Raw genomic sequence first — 24,412 nt, forward strand, 5'->3', positions numbered from 1 at the left:
ATGCCTCTGTAGAACATATTTTTTCTAATAACCATATCACATGGGCTCAGCTGAGTCCCACCTTCCAAATTATTTTGAATGAGCTGCCCCATATGTCTGCAGGTTTACCACTGGCAGAGATTACGAATAAAACTTTCACTGATGATCACTATTAAAGTTATTTAAGTGGCCACCTTCAATAGAAATTAAAACAGAAAAATTACAGAATACGGTGAAGGAAAATTTACAAAAATAAGCAGAAAGTAGAATATGAAAATTCAGTAAAAAAGGAATTACACCTGTATTCCAGGTTGATGACTTAGTATTACTTTAGTTCTAATCTGAAGCAGGAAACCACCAAGATTTTTTCCATGTGACAGTGGACACTTCATGATGCTAGGCATACCTCGACCAAAAGCAATACTCTTTTAGACCTGGAGACTGATCAAGAAAAGGGATCATACAACACCAACACGTTAAAGAAATTAATATCCCCAGGAGAATCTGTGATCTTTGCAGGTTCGGCAGGTTGTCACCTGTCAGGTGTCCAAGATAACTTATTTCAGTACTCCACATTTCATTTTCTCTGGAGAAATTTCTTGTACTCATTCTTCCCTGTCGTCTTTAACCAAAATCCATTTAATGCTGTCCTATCCTAGAGGTAAATATAATGGATGAGGATTCTGTTTGGACCTATAAGGTGTACAATAACAGTAAAATTATGTTACTTAAGATCTAAGCATGTAAGAATAAATTAATCAACAGTGACTACAAGCAACATAATGATTTAAGATCTCTTTTAAAGTGTGATTATGTGTGCATGGTCACACACACGTGCTTTAAAACATAATAAACATCCTGCAAAAATTTCCTTCATTCATTGAAAGGTTAATTTGTATGTTTTCCATGAAGGATTTTTTACCTTTTCTTTACCTTCTATAAAAATAATGGTTGGGATTACATTACCTTTTATAGCAGAGGTTGAATACTGTAAGTGAACGAGTACAGGGTGTACATAAAGTCCGGGAACACTTTCAATTATTTATTGCACAAAAACTAAACATTGCACAGATGTCATACATTTTGCATTTTGAAAAGAAACTCTGGAAGTAGTGTTGTTGTTTTTTTTTTTTTTTTTTTTTTTTTTTTTTTTTTTTTTTTTTTTTTTTTTTATATATATATACAAACATTCAATATGCAAACCATGAGTGAACCGGCAGACATCAATATGTTAATTGAATTCTTGCCATACTTGTCCAAGCATCGCATCGTCAACTGTGGCAGTCGCTTCCCGTATTCCTTCATGGAGCTCTGCTACACCACATGGTAGAGGTGGTACATACACCATATCTCTAATGTGTCCCCACAGAAAAAGACACATGGAATAAGAACTGGTGATCGTGGAGGCCATTTCACGAAACAGCACACATAAAGCTTGCTCCACACCTCAACTCGCCATGTTTGCGACTACACTGACTATTGGCAAATTACCAAACTATGCTGTGGCATCATACATGAAAAAAACTTTCAGGTTTTCTCTTCAAAATGACATATGTATGATATGTGCATAATGTTTGGTTCTTGTGCAATAAATAACTGAAAGTGTTACCGGACTTTATACACCCTGTACATACAGAGCTCAGATTTAGTTCTTCTTACAACAATTTCTTTTAGGTGTGTTGTTATTTACTCACTACAACCTCAACACAGAGAGGTATTAGAATCAATTTTCTGGCCAGTGCTGATAAAGCAGGGAGAAGTACATTCTGTAAGGTACGCCGAACATTCTTCATCCTCTGGAATCTCAGTGAAGAATCTAGCAGGGAGATGATCCTGAGGTATGGGGTGGTACGACAGTCTGTCTTTGCAGTCTGTTTTCTGTCTTTCCTTGGCCCTAACACTCCTACTGTTAGTTTTCCTTTCTTTCTTTTCCAACATGAGTACTGACTCTATCTTCCCTCTTTCCACAATCAGTAATTTCTACAGCAGAACCCTTCTCAAAACCACATCACACAGTGATAGTAAAACTTGTTTTCTTGGAAAAGCCGAGGAGTAACAAAAACACCAAGACAGGATACAAATAGTATGATTATTATGTAATGGCAGCACTTTTTTAATGCAGTGTATTCACTACAATTATATATATTTATGTGTGTTAAATGTTAGCAATATTATGTATTAACAGGGGGAAAAGGAAGGGAAAGGAAACCTTACCCTACGTGGAGTAAGACATGCTAACATGCAAGCGAAAAAGTAATAGTTTGATGATTCAATTGTTTTGCTGTGATAGCTAAGTCTATTGATATCTCTGATAAAGGAGTGCCAACGAACTGTTTAACAACTGGTGCACAAACTAATACAAAAGATTTGCATTAACTTTGATGGGAGAGCGCTAATGAATAAATGACTTAAGAAAGTGAAATAAAAGGTCTATAGTTATTAATATATTACATTCTGTGGTATAACGCTGAAGGACTGATGATTCATTAAGCAGATAAGACTTATCTTATAAATATTGAGACAATTAAACAAAAATTAATGGTAAACTAAGAATTATCCCCAACAGAACTTGAGATGAGCATTTATCTATAGAAAGAAAGCAAAAAAAAAAAAAAAAGTTTCACAAAGGTAAACACTCAGTATTGTATTTTTGCATTGTTCTCTGATGTAGCAGAATGTGATCACTTTAATAATAAAGACTACAGATAAGTCTCATAATTTAGTAGCAATGAATAGATCCCTGGTGGAAAATCACTGACAAGTATTTACTGGAAGTCGATATGCTACGGAGAAACTTTGTCACTGAGATGCATAAATATAAGAACCAAAGGCTGTGCACACTGTTAAAGATTTAAGATAGGGCATACCCAATTTTACATAGGTATTGGAGAGGACAATGATAGGTGAACTCATGGAAGGGACAATATAATCCTTGGTCAGGTGACTCCATAGATGGAATGACCTGACCCATTTTTTGTATAGAGGAATTAATACAGATAGACTCATCCACAACGATAAAAAGGTATTTATGTGGTATCTGCCCACAGAGAAAGGGGTACGTGCAGCTCTTACAGAGGTAGAAACTTGTACGTTGACAGTTGATCATGTTGTAGAAGTGTTCTCCAAAACAGTCAATGGCTAATAGACTTACCTGAGCAGTGATGATACTTTGAATCACTGAAGTGTGACATGTAATTTCAAGTGAAATGATAGGTCACTCGTATGTCCTTCTAAACAAGAAAGATGATTGTGAAGTTTAGTCATCATTGTATTTTAGAATTAAGGCAAGAGCAACCCTGCATGTTCTCAACAACAGATTCGGTGACCGATGGATTGGTAGAGGCGGACCAATTCCATGGCCTCCACGCTCTCCTGATCTCAACCCTCTTGACTTTCATTTATGGGGGCATTTGAAAGCTCTTGTCTATGCAATGCCGGTACCAAATGTAGAGACTCTTCGTGGTCATATTGTGGACGGCTGTGATACAATACGCCATTTTCCAGGGCTGCATCAGCACATCAAGGATTCCATGCGACGGAGGGTGGATGCATGTATCCTCACTAATGGAGGACATTTTGAACATTTCGTGTAACAAAGTGTTTGAAGTCACGCTGGTACGTTCTGTTGCTGTGTGTTTCCATTCCATGATTAATATGATTTGAAGAGAAGTAATAAAATGAGCTCTAACATGGAAAGTAAGCGTTTCCGGACACATGTCCACATAACATATTTTCTTTCTTTGTGTGTGAGGAATGTTTCCTGAAAGTTTGGCCGTACCTTTTTGTAACACCCTGTATATTGACAGAGACAACAAGAAAAATATGTTCAACAAAAAGATGAAACTGACTTTTAAGAGAAATGCACCACTAGATAAATACCTAGATCTTCTGCAGGAACAACTTTGCTCACAAGGCCTGCTCTTAAAGCTTCTTCAGCTGAAAGAGGAAGACCTGTAAACAACATGTGTGCTGCTACTTTTTTTGGCACTGCACGACCAACAGCAATTCCAGGTGTAGAGCAGAATATTCCAAAGTTTGCTCTGTAAACAAGCACAGAAAATTCATTTATATACAGAGTTTTTGCAACATTTTTAATGATATGTTTCATTTCCCATTGCCATCATTGGTGAGAGCACAAAGTATAAGTACTAATCACCACTGGAAAAACAAAAAAAAAATGAATGAAAAGAAAAAGAAAAAGGATTCATTACGAAGGAATTGTCCAAATGGGATGGAAATCACTAGATGTGAAGAACATGTACACAAGCAAATGATTACAATTTCTGAAAAATTGGATGATTTATTCAAGAGACAGAGCTTCACAAATTGTGCAAGTCAATAATGTATTGGTCCATCTCTGGTCCTTATGCAAGCAGTTATTTGACTTGGCATTGTTGATATATTTATTGGATGTCCTCCTGAGATATTGTGTTGGAACTTATGCTGCTTCACCTACCAGGCTATATGTTTTATTTTTTCTGTCTACTTTTACCCGCTCATTTGCCTAATTAGTTTACGGCAAAGATTAAAATGCAGTATGCCCACACAGCAATCAAGTCTGTGGGGAAAGCGAGAAAAGATGAAGAACATTAATTTTCTCATGTTTGTAAATGTTGATCTTTCACCAGTCTTGTACTATCTGTCTTTTCCAGTGTATAATAGAGAGAAGACACGGATTTCTGTTTAGATCACTAATGATGTTAAATACACTAACTGTTATAGTACGACATCAGTTACATTTACCAATTCCTTGTTTCACCTGATCTATTTATCTGTGTTACTAGTATCTGTAATACTTTGGAGAAGGAAGAAATTTAGGCAGAGCAAGCTGGGGGCAGTAACATGTCTTCAAAGAAGAAGAGGAGATAAATAACTTCAAAAAGAAGACAAGGTAAATAGCTCCAAAGGAGGTAAATAACTTCAAGGCTTAAAGAACTATCATCTAATAATCTAATATTACATGTCACAGATTTTTCGTGCATGCAAGCGAATCTGGCACAATATACCTGAGGAGGACATACAACAACTCTTTTAATCAATACAAAGCCGAATAACTGCTCGCATGAGGGCCAAAGGTGGACCGACACATTACTGACTTCCTCAATTTGTGAAGCTCTTTTTCTTGAATAAGTCATTCAGTTTTACAGAAATTGTAATCATTTGTCTGTGTGTACACATAAATCTCATCTAGTGGTATCCATCCCATTTAAATAACTCCTTTGTGGTGTGCCCCTCATTTTTTTTTAGTAATTAATTTTACTATAGCAGGATGCGCATCATGATTATTCACAATAGACACAATAAATTCTGTATAATTATGAACTCAGCTTGTAATGGAAAGCTGTCTATTGTGGAGAGTGGGAAAGTAATGCAGGTAAGCACAGACGAAAAAATGACATCTTAAAAAATTAAACTGTGCCAAATTCCAGAATTAAAGAAAATCAAAGCATTTTCATATAGCTTAGTTGATACTATATTTATAACTAAGAGAATTTTTTCACAATATACCAGTTCCTTTTTTTGTTTTTATCTTTTTTCCTTTATTAGATGCTGGTATAAAATTTATATATATTACCCTGGAGTTGAGAAGGAGCTGTTATCAGAGCAAATTGCAATGTCACAGCTAGCAACAAGTTGGCAACCAGCAGCAGCAGCCAGTCCTTGAACAACAGCTATGACAGGCACAGGACACTGTAAGATGCCTAGCATCAGACGAGAACAGGTTGCAAAAACCTCATGGTGGAATTCAGACCCATCTTTGCTTGTCTGCAACAGTTATTGTCAGCTATTAATTGAAGGCACAAGCAAGTAATTAATCCATAAATTTCTGTTTTTGACATACCAGTTCTTTCAAATTGTGGCCAGCTGAGAACACCCGTCCTTCTCCATACAGTAAAATACACCTGAGAGAAGGGTCATTCTGATTGCAGGTGATGCCTGCAATCAAGTCTTCCATCATTTTCATGGACAGTGCATTCCTGAAAATCACACAAATGGAAATTAGGGTTCAGTTTTGACAATTCTTGCAATTCAAGTGCTTGAAAACAACAAACCTTGTTTTTTGACTTGACATGATTATTTTACGAACACCATCATATTGTACAGTCTTTGTCAATGGTTCATTTGCAATAATACATGAAGTACTAAGTGACATATTATGTTTTGGTTTCCCTCGGATTCTTGCCACCTGTCAAATATAAAAATAATGCATAGCTATTAAGAATTTAAATTCAAAGGACAGAATGAAAAGAAAGAAGATTTTAAACATTTCTGCTAGCAGAATGTGAAAGTTGATGCAAGCAATATCTGTACTACTGTGTAGAATGGGATGATAAATCTCAAAATGATTATTTAGTAAAAGTAAACCAAGTAAAAGATGGTGAAAAAGTTAACAGGAATATTATTATTACTATTACTATCATCATCATCATCATCATCATCATCATTATTATTATTATTAGTAGTAGTAGTAGTAGTAGTAGCAGTTGTTGTTGTTGTTGTTGTTGTTGTTGTTGTTGTTGTTGTTATTATTTCATTTCTTTCCTTTTCCCTGTCAAGAGGGAGAAGGAACTACACCTGAGTCTCTGCATACGGGTGCGTCGCTATGGATCGGAGGAAATCCTCTCTGGCTTCCGGCAGCTATCTGATTTGGTAAAGACTGCCAGTCTCGCTAGCGGGATGAAAGCAGAGCACACCATCTCCAGCGTCATTGACAGGACTAACTGCGGACCTTTGGTACAGAGCCGAGTGGAGAGTCTGAATCAGAGGCTGGAGACGGTTCTGCGACCGTGTGGGCTGCAGATCCCTCAACTTGCACCATAGGGCGGTGGGGTTTTGGGTTCCGCTGGATAGGTCAGGAGTCCACTACACACAGCAGGTGGCTGCACGGGTGGCAAGGGTTCTGTGGCGTGGACTAGGCAGTTTTTTAGGTTAGATGGCCTCGGGTAAGTACAGAAAGGGCAACAGCCTCAAAGGGTGCGGGGCAAAGTCAGGACATGCGGGGACCAAGCAGCAATCAGTATTGTAAGTGTAAACTGTCGAACTTGTATTGGTAAAGTACCAGAACTTCAAGTGCTGATAGAAAGCACCAAAGCTTGAATTGTTATAGGTACGGAAAGCTGGTTGAAGCCAGAGATAAATTCTGCTGAAATTTTTACAAAGGCACAGACGGTGTTTAGAAAGGATAGATTGCACGTGACCGGTGGTGGTGTGTTTGTCGCTGTTAGTAGTAGTTTATCCGGCAGTGAAATAGAAGTGGATAGTTCCTGCGAATTACTATGGGTGGAGGTTATACTCAACAACCAAGCTAGTTTAATAATTGGCTCCTTTTACTGACCTCCCGACTCAGCAGCATTAGTGGCAGAACAACTGAGAGAAAATCTGGAATACATTTCACAGAAATTTCCTCAGCATGTTATAGTCTTAGGTGGAGATTTCAATTTACCAGATATAGACTGGGACACTCAGATGTTTAGGACGGGTGGTAGGGACAGAGCATCGAGTGACATTATACTGAGTGCACTAGCCGAAAATTACCTCGAGCAATTAAACAGAGAACCGACTCATGGAGATAATCTCTTGGACCTACTGATAACAAACAGACCCGAACTTTTTGACTCTGTAAGTGCAGAACAGGGAATCAGTTATCATACACCTGTTGCAACATCCCTGCATATGGAAATAAATAGGAATATTAAAAAAAAATGGAGGAAGGTTTATCTGTTTAGCAAGAGTAATAGGAGGCAGATTTCAGACTACCTAAGAGATCAAAATTAAAATTTCTGTTCCAACACTGACAATGTTGAGTGTTTATGAAAAAAGTTCAAAGCAATCGGAAAATGCATTTTAGACAGGTACATGCCGAGTACAACTGTGAGGGACGGGAAAAACCCACCGTGGTTCAACAACAAAATTAGGAAACTACTGTGAAAGCAAAGAGAGCTTCACTGCAAATTTAAATGCAGCCAGAGCCTCTCAGACAAACAGAAGCTAAATGATGTCAAAGTTAGCATAAGGAGGGCTATGCATGAAGCGTTCAGTGAATTCGAAAGTAAAATTCTATGTACTGACTGGACAGAAAATCCTAGGAAGATCTTCTGGTCTTAACATTAAATCAGTAAGTGGATCGAAACAGCATATCCAGACACTCTGGGATGATAATGGCATTGAAACGGAAGATGACAAGTGTAAAACTGAAATACAAAACACCTTCTTCCAAAGCTGTTTTACAGAGGAAGACCGCACTGCAGTTCCTTCTCTAAATCCTCGCACAAACGGAAAAATGGCTGACATCGTAATAAGTGCCCAAAGAATAGAAAAGCAACTGAAATCACTCAACAGAGGAAAGTCCACTGGACGTGACAGGGTACCAATTCAATTCTACACAGCGTACGCGAAAGAACTGGCCCCCTTCTAACAGCCGTGTACCGCAAGTCGCTAGAGGAACGAAAGGTTCCAAATGATTGGAAAAGAGTACAGGCCTATACTCTGACATCGACCTGTTGTAGAAATTTTGGAACATGTTTTTTGCTCGAGTATCATGTCATTTCTGAAAACCCAGAATCTACTCTATAGAAATCAACATGGATTCCAGAAACAGCGATCGGGTGAGACCCAACTCACTTTATTTGTTCATGAGACCCACAAAATATTAGATACAGGTCCCAGGTAGATGACGTTTTCCTTGATTTCTGGAAGGCGTTTGATACAGTTCTGCACTGTCGCCTGATAAACAAAGTAAGAGCCTATGGAATATCAGACCAGCTGTGTGGCTGGATTGAAGAGGTTTTAGCAAACAGAACACAGCATGTTGTTCTCAATGGAGAGATGTCTAGAGACATTAAAGTAACCTCTGGCGTGCCACAGGGGAGTGTTATGGGACCATTGCTTTTCACAATATATATAAATGACCTTGTAGATAGTGTCAGAAGTTCCATGTGGCTTTTCGCGGATGATGCTGTAGTATACAGAGAAGTTGCAGCATTAGAAAATTGCAGCGAAATGCAGGAAGATCTGCAGCGGCTAGGCACTTGGTGAAGGGAGTGGCAACTGACCGTTAACATAGACTAATGTAATTATTGCGAATACATAGAAAGAAGGATCCTTTATTCTATGATTATATGATAGTGGAACAAACACTGGTAGCAGTTACTTCTGTAAAATATCTGGGAGTATGTGTACGGAACGATATGAAGTGGAATGATCATATAAAATTAATTGTTGGTAAGGCGGGTGCCAGGTTGATATTCATTGGGAGAGTCCTTAGAAAATGTAGTCCATCAACAAAGGAGGTGGCTTACAAAACACTCGTTCGACCTATACTTGAGTATTGCTCATCAGGGTGGGATCTGTACCAGGTCGGGTTAACAGAGGAGATAGAGAAGATCCAAAGACGAGCAGCGCGTTTTGTCAAAGGGTTATTTGGTAAGTGTGATAGCGTTACAGAGATGTTTAGCAAACTCAAATTTCAGGCTCTGCAAGAGAGGCGCTCTGCATCATGGTGTAGGTTGCTGTCCAGGTTTCGAGAGGGTGCGTTTCTGGATAAGGTATCGAATATATTGCTTCCCCCTACTTATACCTCCTGAAGAGATCACGAATGTAAAATTAGAGAGATTCGAGCGTGCATGGAGGCTTTCCGGCAGTCGTTCTTCCCACGAACCATACACGACTGGAACAGCAAAGGGAGGTAATGACAGTGGCACATAAAGTGCCCTCCGCCACACACCATTGGGTGGCTTGCGGAGTATAAATGTAGATGTAGATGTAGAAACCAGATTTACATGCAAATATGGGAGAAACTGTGATTTTTGCAAAGCAACCACCTAAAGCCAGTTACAGATCTAAATTACTGCTGATTTCTATATGTTTGGGATATATTTGTAATGTTTGACTATAGCAGCTGAAAAGCTATTGTTCTTCTTTAGTATATTTCATATTTTCATTACTGTATTTATATGCTATAGTAAATGTAATGTATTTTATACAAGAAATTTAAAAAAGTTTTGAAGTGACTTCTTCTCCCCAGCACCACATCGTTTCTTTTTCAAATGTGCTGTTCTCCACTGTCTGCCAATGAAGGAACTTTTAAAAAGTTTTACCAGCTACAGATTAACCCACAATTTTTAATTTGTGACCAATCTGCTCTGCTGTGTAGTTTCTCCACTATGAGAAGAAAAGAAGTAAGGCTCAAATTTGTTCCCATGTGAATAAGCTTTATTTATCTCATTTTACAACATGTTGAAGTACGAGGGTATTTCGGAAAGTAAAGATACATCGTACGCCAGAGGAACAGAAGAGGTTTGGCGAGCAAGTTGGCAATACTGGTGTTAACCTTGAACCATTAGCTTTCTCCTCGCATTTGGCAGTTGAACGTTGCTTCTGGTTGGAGTAGGTCGTGTTTAAAATGGCTGCGAATCCCACCAAATGTGAATCCTGCCAAATGCGAAGTGCACTCCATCATATGTCTTCTTCATGCAAACGGTCAGCCACCAGCGGATATTCATAAAGAAATTGTTTCTGTTTATGGGAACATCATGAATTGACAAAATGTAACCAAATGGTGTCGTCATTTCTCTGAAGGTAGGACCGCTGTTCATTATGAACAAAGAACAGGTCGGCCATCTGTGATCTCTGATGCCCTTCTTTGGAGAACGGAGGAAGCAATTCGCTCGCATAGATGTGTCACATTGAAAGAATTGCTTCAGATCATACTGGACATGTCAATGACAACTCTTTATGATGTTGTGACTGTCAAGTTAGGGTACAGGAAATTGTGTGCGTGCTGGGTTCCAAAACTGTTAACGGAAGAACACAAAAAGAAAAGGATGGGCTTTGCACTCGACTTCCTCACACGCTATGCTGAAGCAGGTGATGAGTTCCTTGATCACATTGTGACAGGTAACGAGATGTGGGTTTATCACCATACACCTGAATGCAAGCAACAATCAATGCAATGGCGCCATTCGAATTCACCAAAAGCCAAGAAATGCAAAACGCCGATTTCAGTGAAGAAAATCATGGCTTCTGTTTTTTAGGACAGACAAGGCATTCTTCTGTTGGAATTTATGCCTCCTGGAACAACAATTAATGCTGCTGCATATTGCCAGACTATGAAATGTCTTCAAAGGGCAATTCAAAACAAACGCAGGGGAATGCTGACAAGTGGAGTCCGCTTGCTTCATGACAACGCACGGCCTCACACGCGCTTGTAATCGAAGCACTACTCAAACAATTCAAATGGGACGTATTGGACCATCCGCCACACAGCCCGGACCTTGCGCCCACCGACTTCCATGTCTTCTGTTACATGAAGTCACATCTTAGTGGAAAATCATTCCACAATGATGAAGAGATCAAAGATGAAGTGGCAACAGGTGGCAACCTTCTATGTCTGTGGGATACAAAAGCTTGTGCACCGACTTAACAAATGTTTGGATAACAGGGGTGATTATGTTGAAAAATAACAAATACTCCAGTTAATAAGATGTAACTGACGTTTTCTAAATAAATGTTCTATTTAAGGACTTCGAGCCATTGTATCTTTACTTTTCGAAATGCCCTCGTATATTTTACATATCCTCACAACTTAACAGTTCATGATATTTAAAAAATGAAACTTATTTTCAATTTCAGACTCACACAAGCTGCAGTGTCTTCAAAGTTGTGGTGGAGACACACTGCCTGTCTCCATCACACTTGTAGTTATAATAACAAAATTGAAAGGACAAATTGCTGCTTTTCACACAGAGGAGGCATTGAGTCACAGAAAGACACAATGAAGAAGACTGCTAAAAAATTTTATATTTCACACAAAGTCCTTAGTCCTTCTTCTGAAACAGGAAACACACTATATTCATGCAAGTACAGCTCACACAGACATGGCCACTATCTCCGGGCAATAGGGTTCAACTGCGACCACTTCTGATGTGAGTAGTAACCTGCTGGGATGGATGGTGGGGTATGGAGGAGGCTTGGTGTGGGGAAGGGAGGAACATCAGGGTAGGGGTGATGGAGGGAAGATTCTGTACTGCCTGTGTGACCATGCAGAGACTTGGTGGAGACAGTACAGGGTGGCTTGGTGCAATATTGGTAAGCTGTGCAGGGAGGTTTTGGGGGGGGGGGGGGGGGGGGAGGGAGGGAGAATAGATAAGTATAGACAGGAATAAAATTAGTAAGTGTGTTTGTGGGATAGAAGGCATGTGTGGTGCTGGAATGGGACTGAGCAACGGAATAGGCAGGTGGAGAACAAGGACTAGCAGAGGTTGAGGTCAGAGGGATTATGGGAATGAAGGACATGTTGCAGGGACGATCCCCTCTTGTGCATTTCATTAAAGCTGGTGGTGGTAGGAAGAATCCAGATGAGTGCAATTATGAAAGTGAAGTACATTGTGTTGGGCACCATGCTTGGAAATAGTGTAGTCCAGCTGCCTCTTGGCCACAGTTTGGCTGTAGCCATTCATGCAGACAGATAAACCGTTAGCTGCCATACCCACTTAGAAAGCAGCACAATGTTTGCTGCTTACTTCATAGATCATATGGCTGCTTTCATAAGTAGCCCTGCCTTTGATGGAGTAGAATATGCCTTTGACAGCACCTGAGTAGGTGATAGTGTGAGGATGTACATATTCATGTGTATCATACATCTGTTGCCACACTATATGCCTGATGGTGAACCCTTTTGGATTTGGAATTTTTTTCAATTAGTGGATCTTCTGTGGTGCAAGATGATGCACATTAGTTACAATTTTTTATGTGAGATACAATTCATCATAAAAGGAGAGCTGGTCCTAGTGGACACTATGCTGCTGAGAATTTCAAACTGGATAAATCCTATGCACGTGCCTTAATTTTTCTTAAATCTTGCTTCCATTAGATTAGACTATGTTGGATCAGATACACTTTACATTCCTACAGATCCATAGTGAGGAAATCATTCAGGATGAAGAACAAGTCAGAAAACAAGAACACACAATAAATATTTACCAAGAAAAACAGACTTGTCAATGTAAGATACCTTTCACAGATCACAAGTGAAATTGTCCACATGGATGTGCAATTACAGCAAAAAAATTTTAAACATAATTTCATTTAAAAGATAATAACAACCTTGTCATGAACATATAAATTTTCAATGCAAAGAGTTGCTTATAATAATCTCAGGCTATTGTAGTCATGCGTCATCAAACAGAAGAATCATTTTTCAAAACATGTTTGCAGTGACCACATTATTGCACCATGTTTGTACAGATGTCACTCTGTACATAATATTCACATTATTTGATGCTATTAGTAACATATACACATCAGTCTGTTCCACTAAGAAATTCATCAGTTGAGTAGTAGAAGTTGGCCACCAATAAATTGTTTAGGGTCCTATTAAACTGAATTCCATTAGTAGTTTAACTTTTTATTGCTGCTGTCAAGTTACTGAACATGTGTCTTCCTGAATAACGGACACCTTTCTGGACCAAGGTAAGTGACTTTAAATCTTTGTGGAGATTATTCTAATTTCTAGTGCTGATTCCATGAACTGTTGGTTTGAAAATGTGATATATTTCTAACAACAAATTTCATTAAGGAGTATCACTAGTTCCCCAAACAGCGCTCAGCGGGACAGTCTTGAGTTCACACCACAGATAATTCTTATTACACATTTTTGGACACAGAAAGCTTTAGCTTGGCTTAATGAGTTACCCCAAAAAAAATCCCTTATGACATTATGGAATGAAAGTTAGCAAAGTATTCTAGCTTTTTTTTTAATTTTTATATCACCTAAGTCTGACAACATTAGCAATTTAAGTAGAATCCATTTAATTGGTTCAGCAATATTGTGGTATGCTGCTACCAGTCGATTTTATTAAAAAGCTTTAAGCCCAAGAAATTGTCATTGTGTTTTAGTCATATACTGGTGGGAACCTCTTATGAGCTCTGAACTGCATGTAGTTTTCTTTTCTTTCATTTTTTTCCAGAATTTATAGACAAAGAGTTGGCTAGGAAACATTTATTAATGTCTCTGAAAATTTCATAAACTGACCTTTCTAAGACTATACTTGGCATCTGGTAATGTTACTGATGAAAGGTCATTGATATAAACAAGAAAAAGGGCCCTAAGATAGAACCTTGCGTGACACCACATGTAATTAGTTCCCAGTTGGATGATGCCTGATAGCTTAATACATATCTCTTCCATATTGACACCCTTTGTTTCCTATCAGAGATATTGTATTTGAATCATTTTGCAACATTTCCTTCTACATTATAATATTATTATTTACTTAAACAGATATTATGATATACACAGTTTGAGACTTAACATGACATCCTGTAGTTGCATGAAAAGCATTATTCAACATGGTGGCATTGCTGTCAGGGTTCCTCCGAGCCATAATCCATAGGTAGCGGTCATCCACTGCAGTAGTAGCCCTTGGGCGGCCTGAGCGAGGCATGTCATTGACAGTTCCTGTCTCTCTGTATCTCCTCCATGTCTGAACAACATCACTTTGGTTCACTCCAAGATGCCTGGACACTTCCCTTGTTGAGAGTCCTTCCTGGCACAAAGTAACAATGCAGACATGATCGAACTGAGGTATTGGCCATCTAGGCATGGTTGAACTACAGACAACACGAGCTGTGTACATCCTTCCTGGTTGAATGACTGGAACTGATAGGCTGTCGGGCCCCCTCCGTCTAGTAGGCACTGTCCATGCATAGTTGTTTACATCTTTGGGTGGGTTTAGTGACATCTCTGAACAGTCAAAGGGACTGTGTCTGTGATACAATATCCACAGTCAACATCTGTCTTCAGGAGTTCTGGGAACTGGGGAGATGCAAAACTTTTTTGATGTGTGTATTTGTTGTCAGATGATTAAGGAGCTGATTGTATATTACTTTTTCAAAAATTTCTGAGAATACTGGCAAAAGTGAAACTGGATGGAAACTTGACAGTATTTCTGTATTTCCTTCCTTATGCGAAGGCTTAACGATAGCATACTTCAACCATTCAGAAAATGTTCCACTGATAAATCACTATCTACCAGTGGCCTACATAGGGCAGATATGATTGGGTCTGCTACTACTTATGCAGCACCCCACCGCTGGGCTTTATGTTGGGACACAGCATTGTGCGCTGCTTCTGGTCATCAAGGTCATCACATTGGATCTCTTGGGTATACCAGGTATATACGGGTCTCTGTGGGTACAAGTGGAGATCAAAATGATGAGGGTTATATTGTCCACCATGCTTGGTGGTGTGCACACTATTCGGCCATTCAGATATCTCAGGTATTTGCAGGTCTGAGTGAATCTGCAATCATCAAAAGAGCCATAGCGACCACTACCCCACAAAAGTACCTTTACGACACATTTTGCATGAGACTCCGCAACCAACAATTCTTACATTTGCAGTGCTTTCTTTATTATTTGCCGTGAACTGGTGTTATCAATCTTTGAACATTTTATTGTAGCTAAGCTATAGCTGAGTTATCCAGTTCACAAGTGGAGGATATAATAAAGCAGATTAAGAGCGAGGAGTTAACACCTCTTAAAAATCCAGGTCCAAGAGCAAAAAGCAAAGTTCAGGAAAATTTTTGTGTACTGAAAACTTAGACAATGCTATTATTCCTCAATTTGTTCAGTATGTAAAATGCAAGCTTGTATCATCACACAAGTCATCATCAGGGAACAGAAATTTCATTAGAAACATGGACTCAGAATTCTGCAAAGACAAGTGTGTATCAACAGAAGAAGAGTACCTTAAAAAACAACTAAAACAACATGAGTAATATTTATAAAAGCTATCTTAGATTTCATATTTTTTTCCATGATCTCATTGCATATCATTAGATGTCATCTTTTCTTCCATTATCCTGTACCATATCATTAGGGACTTTTATTTGTCTATGAATATTACTAATAGTAATTCTGAACTCTTTACTCTTTTTGCAGTTTTCAATCTGTGCCACTGGATGTGCACAATCATTTCAAGAAAGCCATTGTGCAATATGCAGTAGATGTGCATCCATTCCAACTTTCTGCATCATTATTGCATAATTTGTAATCTTTGAAAGAATTAAAATGAACATGAAAAACTAACCTTCAGACTTGCTCCTTTTCAGAATCTGTTGCCTTTTTAAGACATATCAAACACAAATGTGCCAGTAAAATTTTAAATAATGGCATAAACAACTGGTCTACTGGGCCTGAAAATTTTCTAATGGGCTTGTCCTTAATGTTAAGTTTCGAATAAGAGTCTGCTGCTCCAAGATATAAAAAATTCATCATACATTCTCATGTATAACATAATTCATCTTGCATAAAAGGAGATTTACTTTGAAAGTAACACTTCTGAAACCACCATTCACAATATTTTCCCACCTGTTAGAAATGAAAACAGCTGTGGTGTCACACTCATCGAAACGAATCCCATGATAAAGACACATCAAAAACAGTTTGCTGTTATGAAGTATTGCAGAGTCTCTGACACATTTCGCTGTCGGCCGGTGCCTGTATATGCACTGTGTTTTGTTGTTGCAAATAGCACATTTTCTTAGCAACTTAAGTTTTATTTTAGCATTACTCTCTCATTTACATTTTAATGCTGCAATGTTATTCTGCAGTAGTGGGCTAAAGTAAAATTCTTTGTTAAAGTATCAGTTCTTACCAGTGAAAATTACAAAAATTTAATTGAAAACTAAAACTATGAAAAAGTCCCATAATTCTAAAAAATTCCTGGATTTCTAAAAAATTCCTGAGCTTTTCCTGGATCTCTCCTAGATGCAAAAACTCCTGGGTTTTTCCTGGTTGCCCTGGGGCATATACACCCTGCCAACACTGCATAAATTGCAAGGATGCTTTCTTCTAAAAATTATTGCAGCAATCAGGCAAGATTGGTGCTCAGCCATCATAGATATGTGGACAGATGATTTTAAAAATCTCCACAACATTACACTGACCGGTCATTAAATTAATGAGAAATGATCTCTTATTAACAGATTACTTTTTACTCAAAAGTTCCAAACCGCTCAAAACAGGAGATGACATTTTACAGGAGTTGCTTCTTCACTTTTCCGTCCTGGGAGTAGTCAAAGAAGACTTTTCAAAGTTAGTGCAGTGAGAGATCAGGGATGTAATATAGTGAGTGTCTTAAAAGGGAACAAAAGGCACTCATAGCTTGCCTCATATTTTGACAACTGACATACACCATACATTTGACACAGACTACTGGTTGGCAGAAAACAGTTGTGAATTGATTAAATAAATATTGATTTGCAAACATTTAGTAGTATACATGAAACATGCATGACTGACATCAAAATTATAGCTGTCACTGGACCAAAAATTTGACACACATTGGAATTCAAAAGTAATCATGTTGTAGACAATCATGTCTGAGTTCAAACATATTAAAAAGATGTTGCAGCAAAACAACTGCATTCTAAATACATATGGAATAGACAAGGACCTCTTCCTTGATCTGGTACAACTTCTAAAACCATTTCACCATGAGAGAGACAAACTGCAGCAGAAATATTGTCCTACAACAGAGGATTGGCTCCAAAGCTACACGAGAATAATGTAATACTTGTATGACATTCTCAGTGACACGGAGGCATTTGAAATAAGAATAAAAATAGCAATGAGGACTTTGCAGTACATGCATCATACAATTAATGTTTCTCACTCCTCCTTTCCAACATATGAGAATGCTCTCTCTCCAGCAGAAAAAGAAGACGAGCACTCAGCTACTAGACATCTTTGCAGGAAAATTCCACAAACTGCAATTGAAAAGTGGATGAGGGAAGGCAGCGATAACTCAAGAGGACCAAAACTAATTACAATAATTGACATGACAATGTCAATGACGTCCAAAGCTACAACGATGTCTCTCTGTATCAAGTAATTGACACATTCAGTATGACAGATAACCTTATCACGAAAATAGTTTGCAAATACACTCATAATATGTTGTTGAACTTTTGTTCCTTAACAGTTATTATAAACATGCAAACAATAGATTTCATACTTGTGATAAATTTTAAAAAAAATGCAAAGGTGGAAAAAAATTAAACGTAAGCTGTGATGTCACATTTCTTTGTTAATTACAATCCTACAAATAATAAAAATTGCAAAAAATGCATGGCTGTTTTGATTTAATAAAAATCAGAAAAAATTGGAACACTAAAAAAATAATTAATGGAAAGTAATAAATTTTTGGAAATACATTTGTCTAGGTACCATATTTAAGTGATTAACATTGAAAAATCACAGGTTAATGTACATGTGAGATATGCCATTGCAAATGTGAGAGGCTGGTACATTAATAACTGGTAACCACCAGAATGTTGAACGCAATCATGCAGATATGCATGTATTGATTTGTATAGGTGCTGGATGTCAGTTTGTTAGATGGAGTTCCATGCCTGTTGCAATTGGTCAGTCAATACAGGGACAGTTAATGCTGGTTGTGGATAATGCTGGAGTTGTCATCTGATGATGAGACTTATGTGCTTGACTGGAGATAGACCTGGTTACTGAGCAGGCCACAGCAACATGTCGACACTTTGTAGAGGACGTTGGTTACAATGGCAGTATGTGGGTGAGCATTCTCCTGCAGGAAAACACCTCCTGGAATGCTGTTTATGAATGGCAGCACAACAGATTGAATCATAAGACTCGCAAATTCACAGTCAGGATGTGTAGGATGATGGGAAAAATGTTCCTGCTGTCATACAAAATCACACCGCACACATTAACTCCAGATGTAAGTACAGCACGTCTATTACTTGGACAGGTTGGCTGCAGGCCCTCAACTGGCCTCTTCTAGCCAACCCATGATCATGCACTGGCACTGTGGCAGAACCAGCTTCCAGCTTTCATCAGAAAACAACAGACTACTGAAACCGCAAATGGTGGTGGTTTGGGGATGGTGAAATGCACGATACAGGGCATCTGGCTCGAAGCTGCCCTAGAAGTAACTGATTTGTAACAGTTCGTTATACCACAATGGTGCCAACTGGTGCTAAAATTTTTGCTGCAGATGGAGTATGATGCGCCGGGGCCATACCCTGAACGTGATGGTCTTCCCCCTTTGTTGTGCCACATGGCTGTCCAGAGCCCAGTCGTCTTGAGAACATACATTCTTATGACCACTGCTGCCAGCAATCATGCAGAGTGGCTACATTCTTGCTAAGTCTGTCTGTAATATAGCAGAAGGAATATCCAGCTTCTTGTATCCTTTGTTCACACTCAGTGAGATGTTGATAATGATGTCTTTGTCACCTTAAAGGCATTCTTGACTAACATTAAGTCACCATGTCCAATCACAAAGGTAACTAATGCTCACAACCATTACAGAGTGTGCTTATAGCAAACCTGATTTGCATCCTCATAGTGGCACCACTAGTGCCACTCTCATGTGACTGATTCGAAATCTGAGCAGATATTGTTGTTCAGATGTAGAAAGGTGCCTACCAACTTTTGTTTTTGTCGCACAGCTCCTTCTCAGTGTTGTAATTTTTTTTCTGTCAGTATACACCGTGTGTAAACACAAATGAATTTATTTATTTTTAGTCTGCCACATAGTACACTGAAATTTGCTTATATCTGCTTCTGGGCGTAGTTATTTATTTGTTCATCATTCGTAAATGATATTTATGTTTATATTGCTATTTTAAATGATCTACATGCATTCTTGTGACTAGAGGGAAATGAATGCAACACAAAATAAAGAGAGTCTGACTTGGGTGTCAGGGATGAAATCAAGTGGATAAGGATGGGTATATGGTTTCAGGTACAAATCCAACTCTGTTGGTCACAGAACTGACCAAAATTTCCTGGCACCTGGCTATATCCATCTGTTTCAAATCTATACTAGTTATACAGATAACATAATATGTTACTAAACTTGGAAGCACACTATTTGATTGTCCTAATCAATATTTTTTTAAAATATTTTTATTTTTTTTATTTTAAAGATTTTATGATGAAGATTATTTCTATTTGTGTGGTGGTGGTCATATTCATATTACTGAAGTTATTTGTAACGACTGGTCTGATATATGGAATGTTAGTACTTACTGAACCTCACAATCCAGTCTTTTCAGCCAGTTATGAAATGTTTGCTAAAAAGTTTTGCAGCATGGCATGTATCTGTTACCAACATATAATTTCCTCTTAATGCTTTTTGCTCCTTTTAACCTCTGGTTCTATCAGTCTCCTCCTTCATCATTAACCAAACTGTGTTTGTTTTGTTATCTGATATGAAAATCTTTCTCTTATAATGCATTTGCTTTGACATCACTATTACTATCTTTAATATTTTGCAGTACGTCTTGTTATGAGTGACTCACAGGTGCAGTTCCCTTTTTTGTCTCACAACGTATCTTTATTTCTTGAGTAGTTCATGGCTTTTTTGTAGACTTTGATGTAAGCTGAGTTAGTTTTGGGGGAAACGGTTTTCAAATAAGGTAAGGACATTATCAATAAAAGTGTTGTATTTTCCATCAGATCAGTCCATGTCTTTAAAGAGAGTCCTAAAATTATCAAATCTGGGCTAAATGGCTACTACCTTGACTTCAGATTTAGCAGATATTATATCCTGTTCACCATTAAATGAAAGAAACTGCATGTCCTGGTCTGAGAAGACACTGACTATAAGTTTTGTAATATTATTTTGTTCATTGGACCTTTCTATAAAGATACTATCAGTGACTGTTTTTGAGCAATTAGCTAACCCAGTTGCGAAGTTTACATTTGAATTAAGTTGAATAACAGTGTTATTGACTGTAATAAATTATTACTGAAACAGTTTTTAAGGAAATTTACATTAAAATCAGCACCTTGATTTCTTTTTCTGTTAAACAGGTCAAAAGAGTTTCAATATGATTTATAAACAGATAAAGATTACCTGCAAGTGCTTGATATTATTATGAAGGATTTATTATGAAATTCTACTATTGCCGCACTTGCTCCCATTCGCTGCTCTAGGCAACATTTATGAATGTCAATGTTCTTAAATTTATAATAATTCCTAATGAACTCTCCTTTCTCCATTTTCTCTCTACAAAAATTAGATGCTAACCTAAATCTTGGAACACTTAATACATCTATACCACTGGTCACATCTTGTTCAGAGAGGAAGATTATGTCAACTGGGCTTGATCGCACTAATTCATCAATACAGATAAATTATCCATTAATTTTACTTCTTAGTCTCTAAATATTTTGAAGCAATAAAGATAGCTGGCATTTTCAAAATGATTCAGATAAAACTGGGTGGAAATAAAATGTATGCTGACTGCTGAAAATTTTTAACTGATGACTGTTTGTGCTGATGAAATATGCCATAATTATGTTGTTTAGTTTCTTTCTCAGACAGAAGGTTTGTTTCAATCCTAAACTTATAGTAACCTGCTGATTATTACACTTAACATCCACAGCAGACTTAAAGTCAGGCCACTACAGCTATCGTAGTGCACTCAACATTCAAATATAGTGCCCGCAACTACTGGAGGCGGCCAGAAAGGACAATCGGCCACCGTCTGCCATGTGAGCGTATAGCACTACACCACCAGCAACACCTGACATGGATACAGTCTTTATAAGAACATGCACAGGGCTCTTGGCCCTCAGTTGTTAAATGTGTTCGAGCGGGTAAACTACTTTTGGTGTTTCAATTGTAAACTGCCATTTGACCATGTATTATTATATTTAACTTCTGTACTACCTAGATTTCAGCCTTTATGCCATTATCAAGTATAATGCTAAAAGTTGTTAGTCCATTATTATGTCATATCTGTTAAGGCAGTTCAAAGCAAGTAAACAAAACCAACACATATCTTTAAGATGTTATTGTCAAGGACATGTGTTAGTTTTGTTTACCTGCTTTGGACTGACTTAACAGATATGATATAACAAAGGTCTAACAACTTTTAGCATTGTACTTATTAATGGCATAAAATCCAAAATATAGATAGTACAGAAAATAAATATAATATTACACAGTGAGATGGTGGTTTACTCTTTTAAACAGTACTGCATGACTGTGGCTCAACACCGACAAAAAAAAAAAAAAAAAAAAAAAGTACTTTCAGTGCGTTCTTGTTGATGTCACTCTGTGACCCAAGTAAATTATATATTTTTTAGAGAAATGTGTTTCCTTGTGTTCCTAGTCAGGACACATGTGGCGACAATGTGTATTTTCTATGGTATTTCTGCCATTTGGCTCTTTCATGGAGACTTTACTCCAGTCACCTCTGCAACAACAGATACATGTGACCATGGTGGAATGGTTGTTGGCTACACTGACCCACACTCAGCAGCCAATTATTAACCTCCCATCCCCACATAATAAATCCATGAATACACAAAATGTTAGGACCCTTACAATGACTGTCTTCGTCAATATTTTCTGGCATTCTGGATGGTCAACATGGTCTCTATTGCCCTTTTCTTATTGTGAGTACCCCTCATAAGTATCACTTACTATGCCAATTAGCTCCACTGCAAGAACCAGCAATGCTTTCTTTTGACGATCTGTGTAGTTTACCATTCTCCTCTCGCCACAAGCGTCCACATGTGGGCACTGCATATGTTGAAGTTTACCAGTGTCGCAAACAGCTCCAGCAATTCTATTGTGCATGGGAAACTGAGCTTCAAAGCCTCAGTTGAACATCTTGGTTCATCACAGCTGTCTCTGGAGTCGTATGTGGACTCCATGGTCACAGATGCAATCATCCATTCGGCTCCAGATACGGAGGCATGTCAACATGCCCTTTAGTTTTAGGACCCTACCATGGCAGAGGTTCTGAATATCGCACAGTCATTCGAGGTCTTCCATATCACAATCACAGCCTTGTACACAGAAGAAAGAGCAGGTTGCCACAGTAAGGACAAACCAACCACGCCGACACAGGCAAACATGTCATCAGCAGCTCACTTCCTTCACGCCTCTTTTGTTTCCTAAAGCACGAGTGGGTGGCATGCCTCAAGCACTGGTCTTCCTGTAAAAAAAATGTAGCAGAAATATGTTGATCTCTACCCACTACGAGTAACTGCAGGAATCAAAGAACACAAATATTCATACTGATTCATTGTTCTGTTCGCCACTGTCTGCAGGCCAAAACAAACTTTTCATTTAAGTGCAGGTGATGGATCAGTTATTAATGATACAAGTCAACAAGGGGCTGCTGTGTCCCTACTCAACTCAAATACGTACATCAGGCTAGGGTCCCCACTGTTGGTGCACATCGAGCATCGGTTGGTAAGCTATAACAAACTGCAGAATTCTATTCTTGGCCAGTTCAGGGTTGACATAATTTACATGTCAGCAGTCCATTCCGTTACACACATGGTGGTTAACGATGTGATTACTGAAAATTTGTATGGGTTAGATGCTGTTACTACTTTTGGTTTTTCTACTCCGAATGTTGTGCATCTGGTGTCAGTCCAAGTGCCTTATCAGGAATTGGATCACTTGTGCTCTGAGTTTTCAGATCTGCTTGCCCCAGGTTAGATTATGCAAACAGTTTCACGGCACACATCACCCTCAAACCCTAAACCTGCCCTCACTTTCTTCAGGTGGGGCCAGTACCAGTAGCTTTCCGTGACCAGGTTAAGACATAGCTGGATCGCTTAGTGTCATGGGAAGTGATTAAACTGATTTTCTCAAGTGAATGCCTTTAGTGATCATAAAGAAGTTGTCTTGCCAGCTTTGGATCTGTGGCAGCTTCAATGTCATTATTAATGGACAGGCAGTCAGAGACACTTATCCCTGCCTCGCCAGGAGGAGGTGCTCACAAAGCTGGCTGGGTCAAGCCTTTTTGGAAAATGATTTGGCTGAAGCTTACCTTCAGATTCCATTGCACAATGCATTAAACCAGAAGCTTATGGTTAATACATCTTTCAGCCTCTTTCAGTAACAATGGCTAATGTCTGGGGCTGCTAGCGTGCCTGCCATTTTGCAATGTCTTAGAACATATTAACGATCCTGTTGTGATATGTGCTACCACAATGTGTCAGCTATGTCAGTTCTGTTCTTTCTTTACTGCTTTACAGGCTGAGCGCCTCAAATGTAATCTCACCCTGTCTCACTTTCTGCATCCTTCCCTTCTTTATTTGGGTCATGGAATCCCCAAGCTGTACATGTGCCCCATGAACAACATGTCACCGCTGTTATGGCTCTACCTCATTTGTCTATTCTACCTGTTACTTCAGTTAGATTTCTTTGGTCTGCAGCCTATGAGCATGTTCTTGTGCAGGGTAAGGATACTCTTCACTTTGCACTTTGTCTTGCAACATATCAACTTGGTGAGCATCTGGTCCTCACCGCATATGCTTTCGAGTACAGGGTGGGGGGATATGGCCCAAATGCCATTTGGATGGTTCGCAACAGCTTATTGCCTATGCATCAAAAACAATCAATGTTTTGCTATTGTCC

At 38.5% G+C, this 24,412-nt stretch overlaps 1 protein-coding gene across 1 annotated transcript in view; it reads right to left on the bottom strand.

The window, feature by feature from the left end:
- LOC126162310 (enoyl-CoA hydratase domain-containing protein 3, mitochondrial) overlaps positions 1–24,412 on the bottom strand; it is a 114,862-nt gene that overhangs the window by 51,118 nt on the left and 39,332 nt on the right. Inside the window, exons 2-5 of the mRNA XM_049918733.1 lie at positions 6,033–6,166; positions 5,822–5,957; positions 5,555–5,745; positions 3,859–4,019 (exon numbers count right to left, since the gene is read on the bottom strand). Coding sequence (XP_049774690.1) covers positions 3,859–4,019; positions 5,555–5,745; positions 5,822–5,957; positions 6,033–6,166 — 622 coding nt within the window. The remainder of the gene's footprint in view (positions 1–3,858; positions 4,020–5,554; positions 5,746–5,821; positions 5,958–6,032; positions 6,167–24,412) is intronic.

Source organism: Schistocerca cancellata, chromosome 2 (assembly GCF_023864275.1).
Source record: "Schistocerca cancellata isolate TAMUIC-IGC-003103 chromosome 2, iqSchCanc2.1, whole genome shotgun sequence".
Taxonomy (NCBI): Eukaryota; Metazoa; Arthropoda; class Insecta; order Orthoptera; family Acrididae; genus Schistocerca; species Schistocerca cancellata.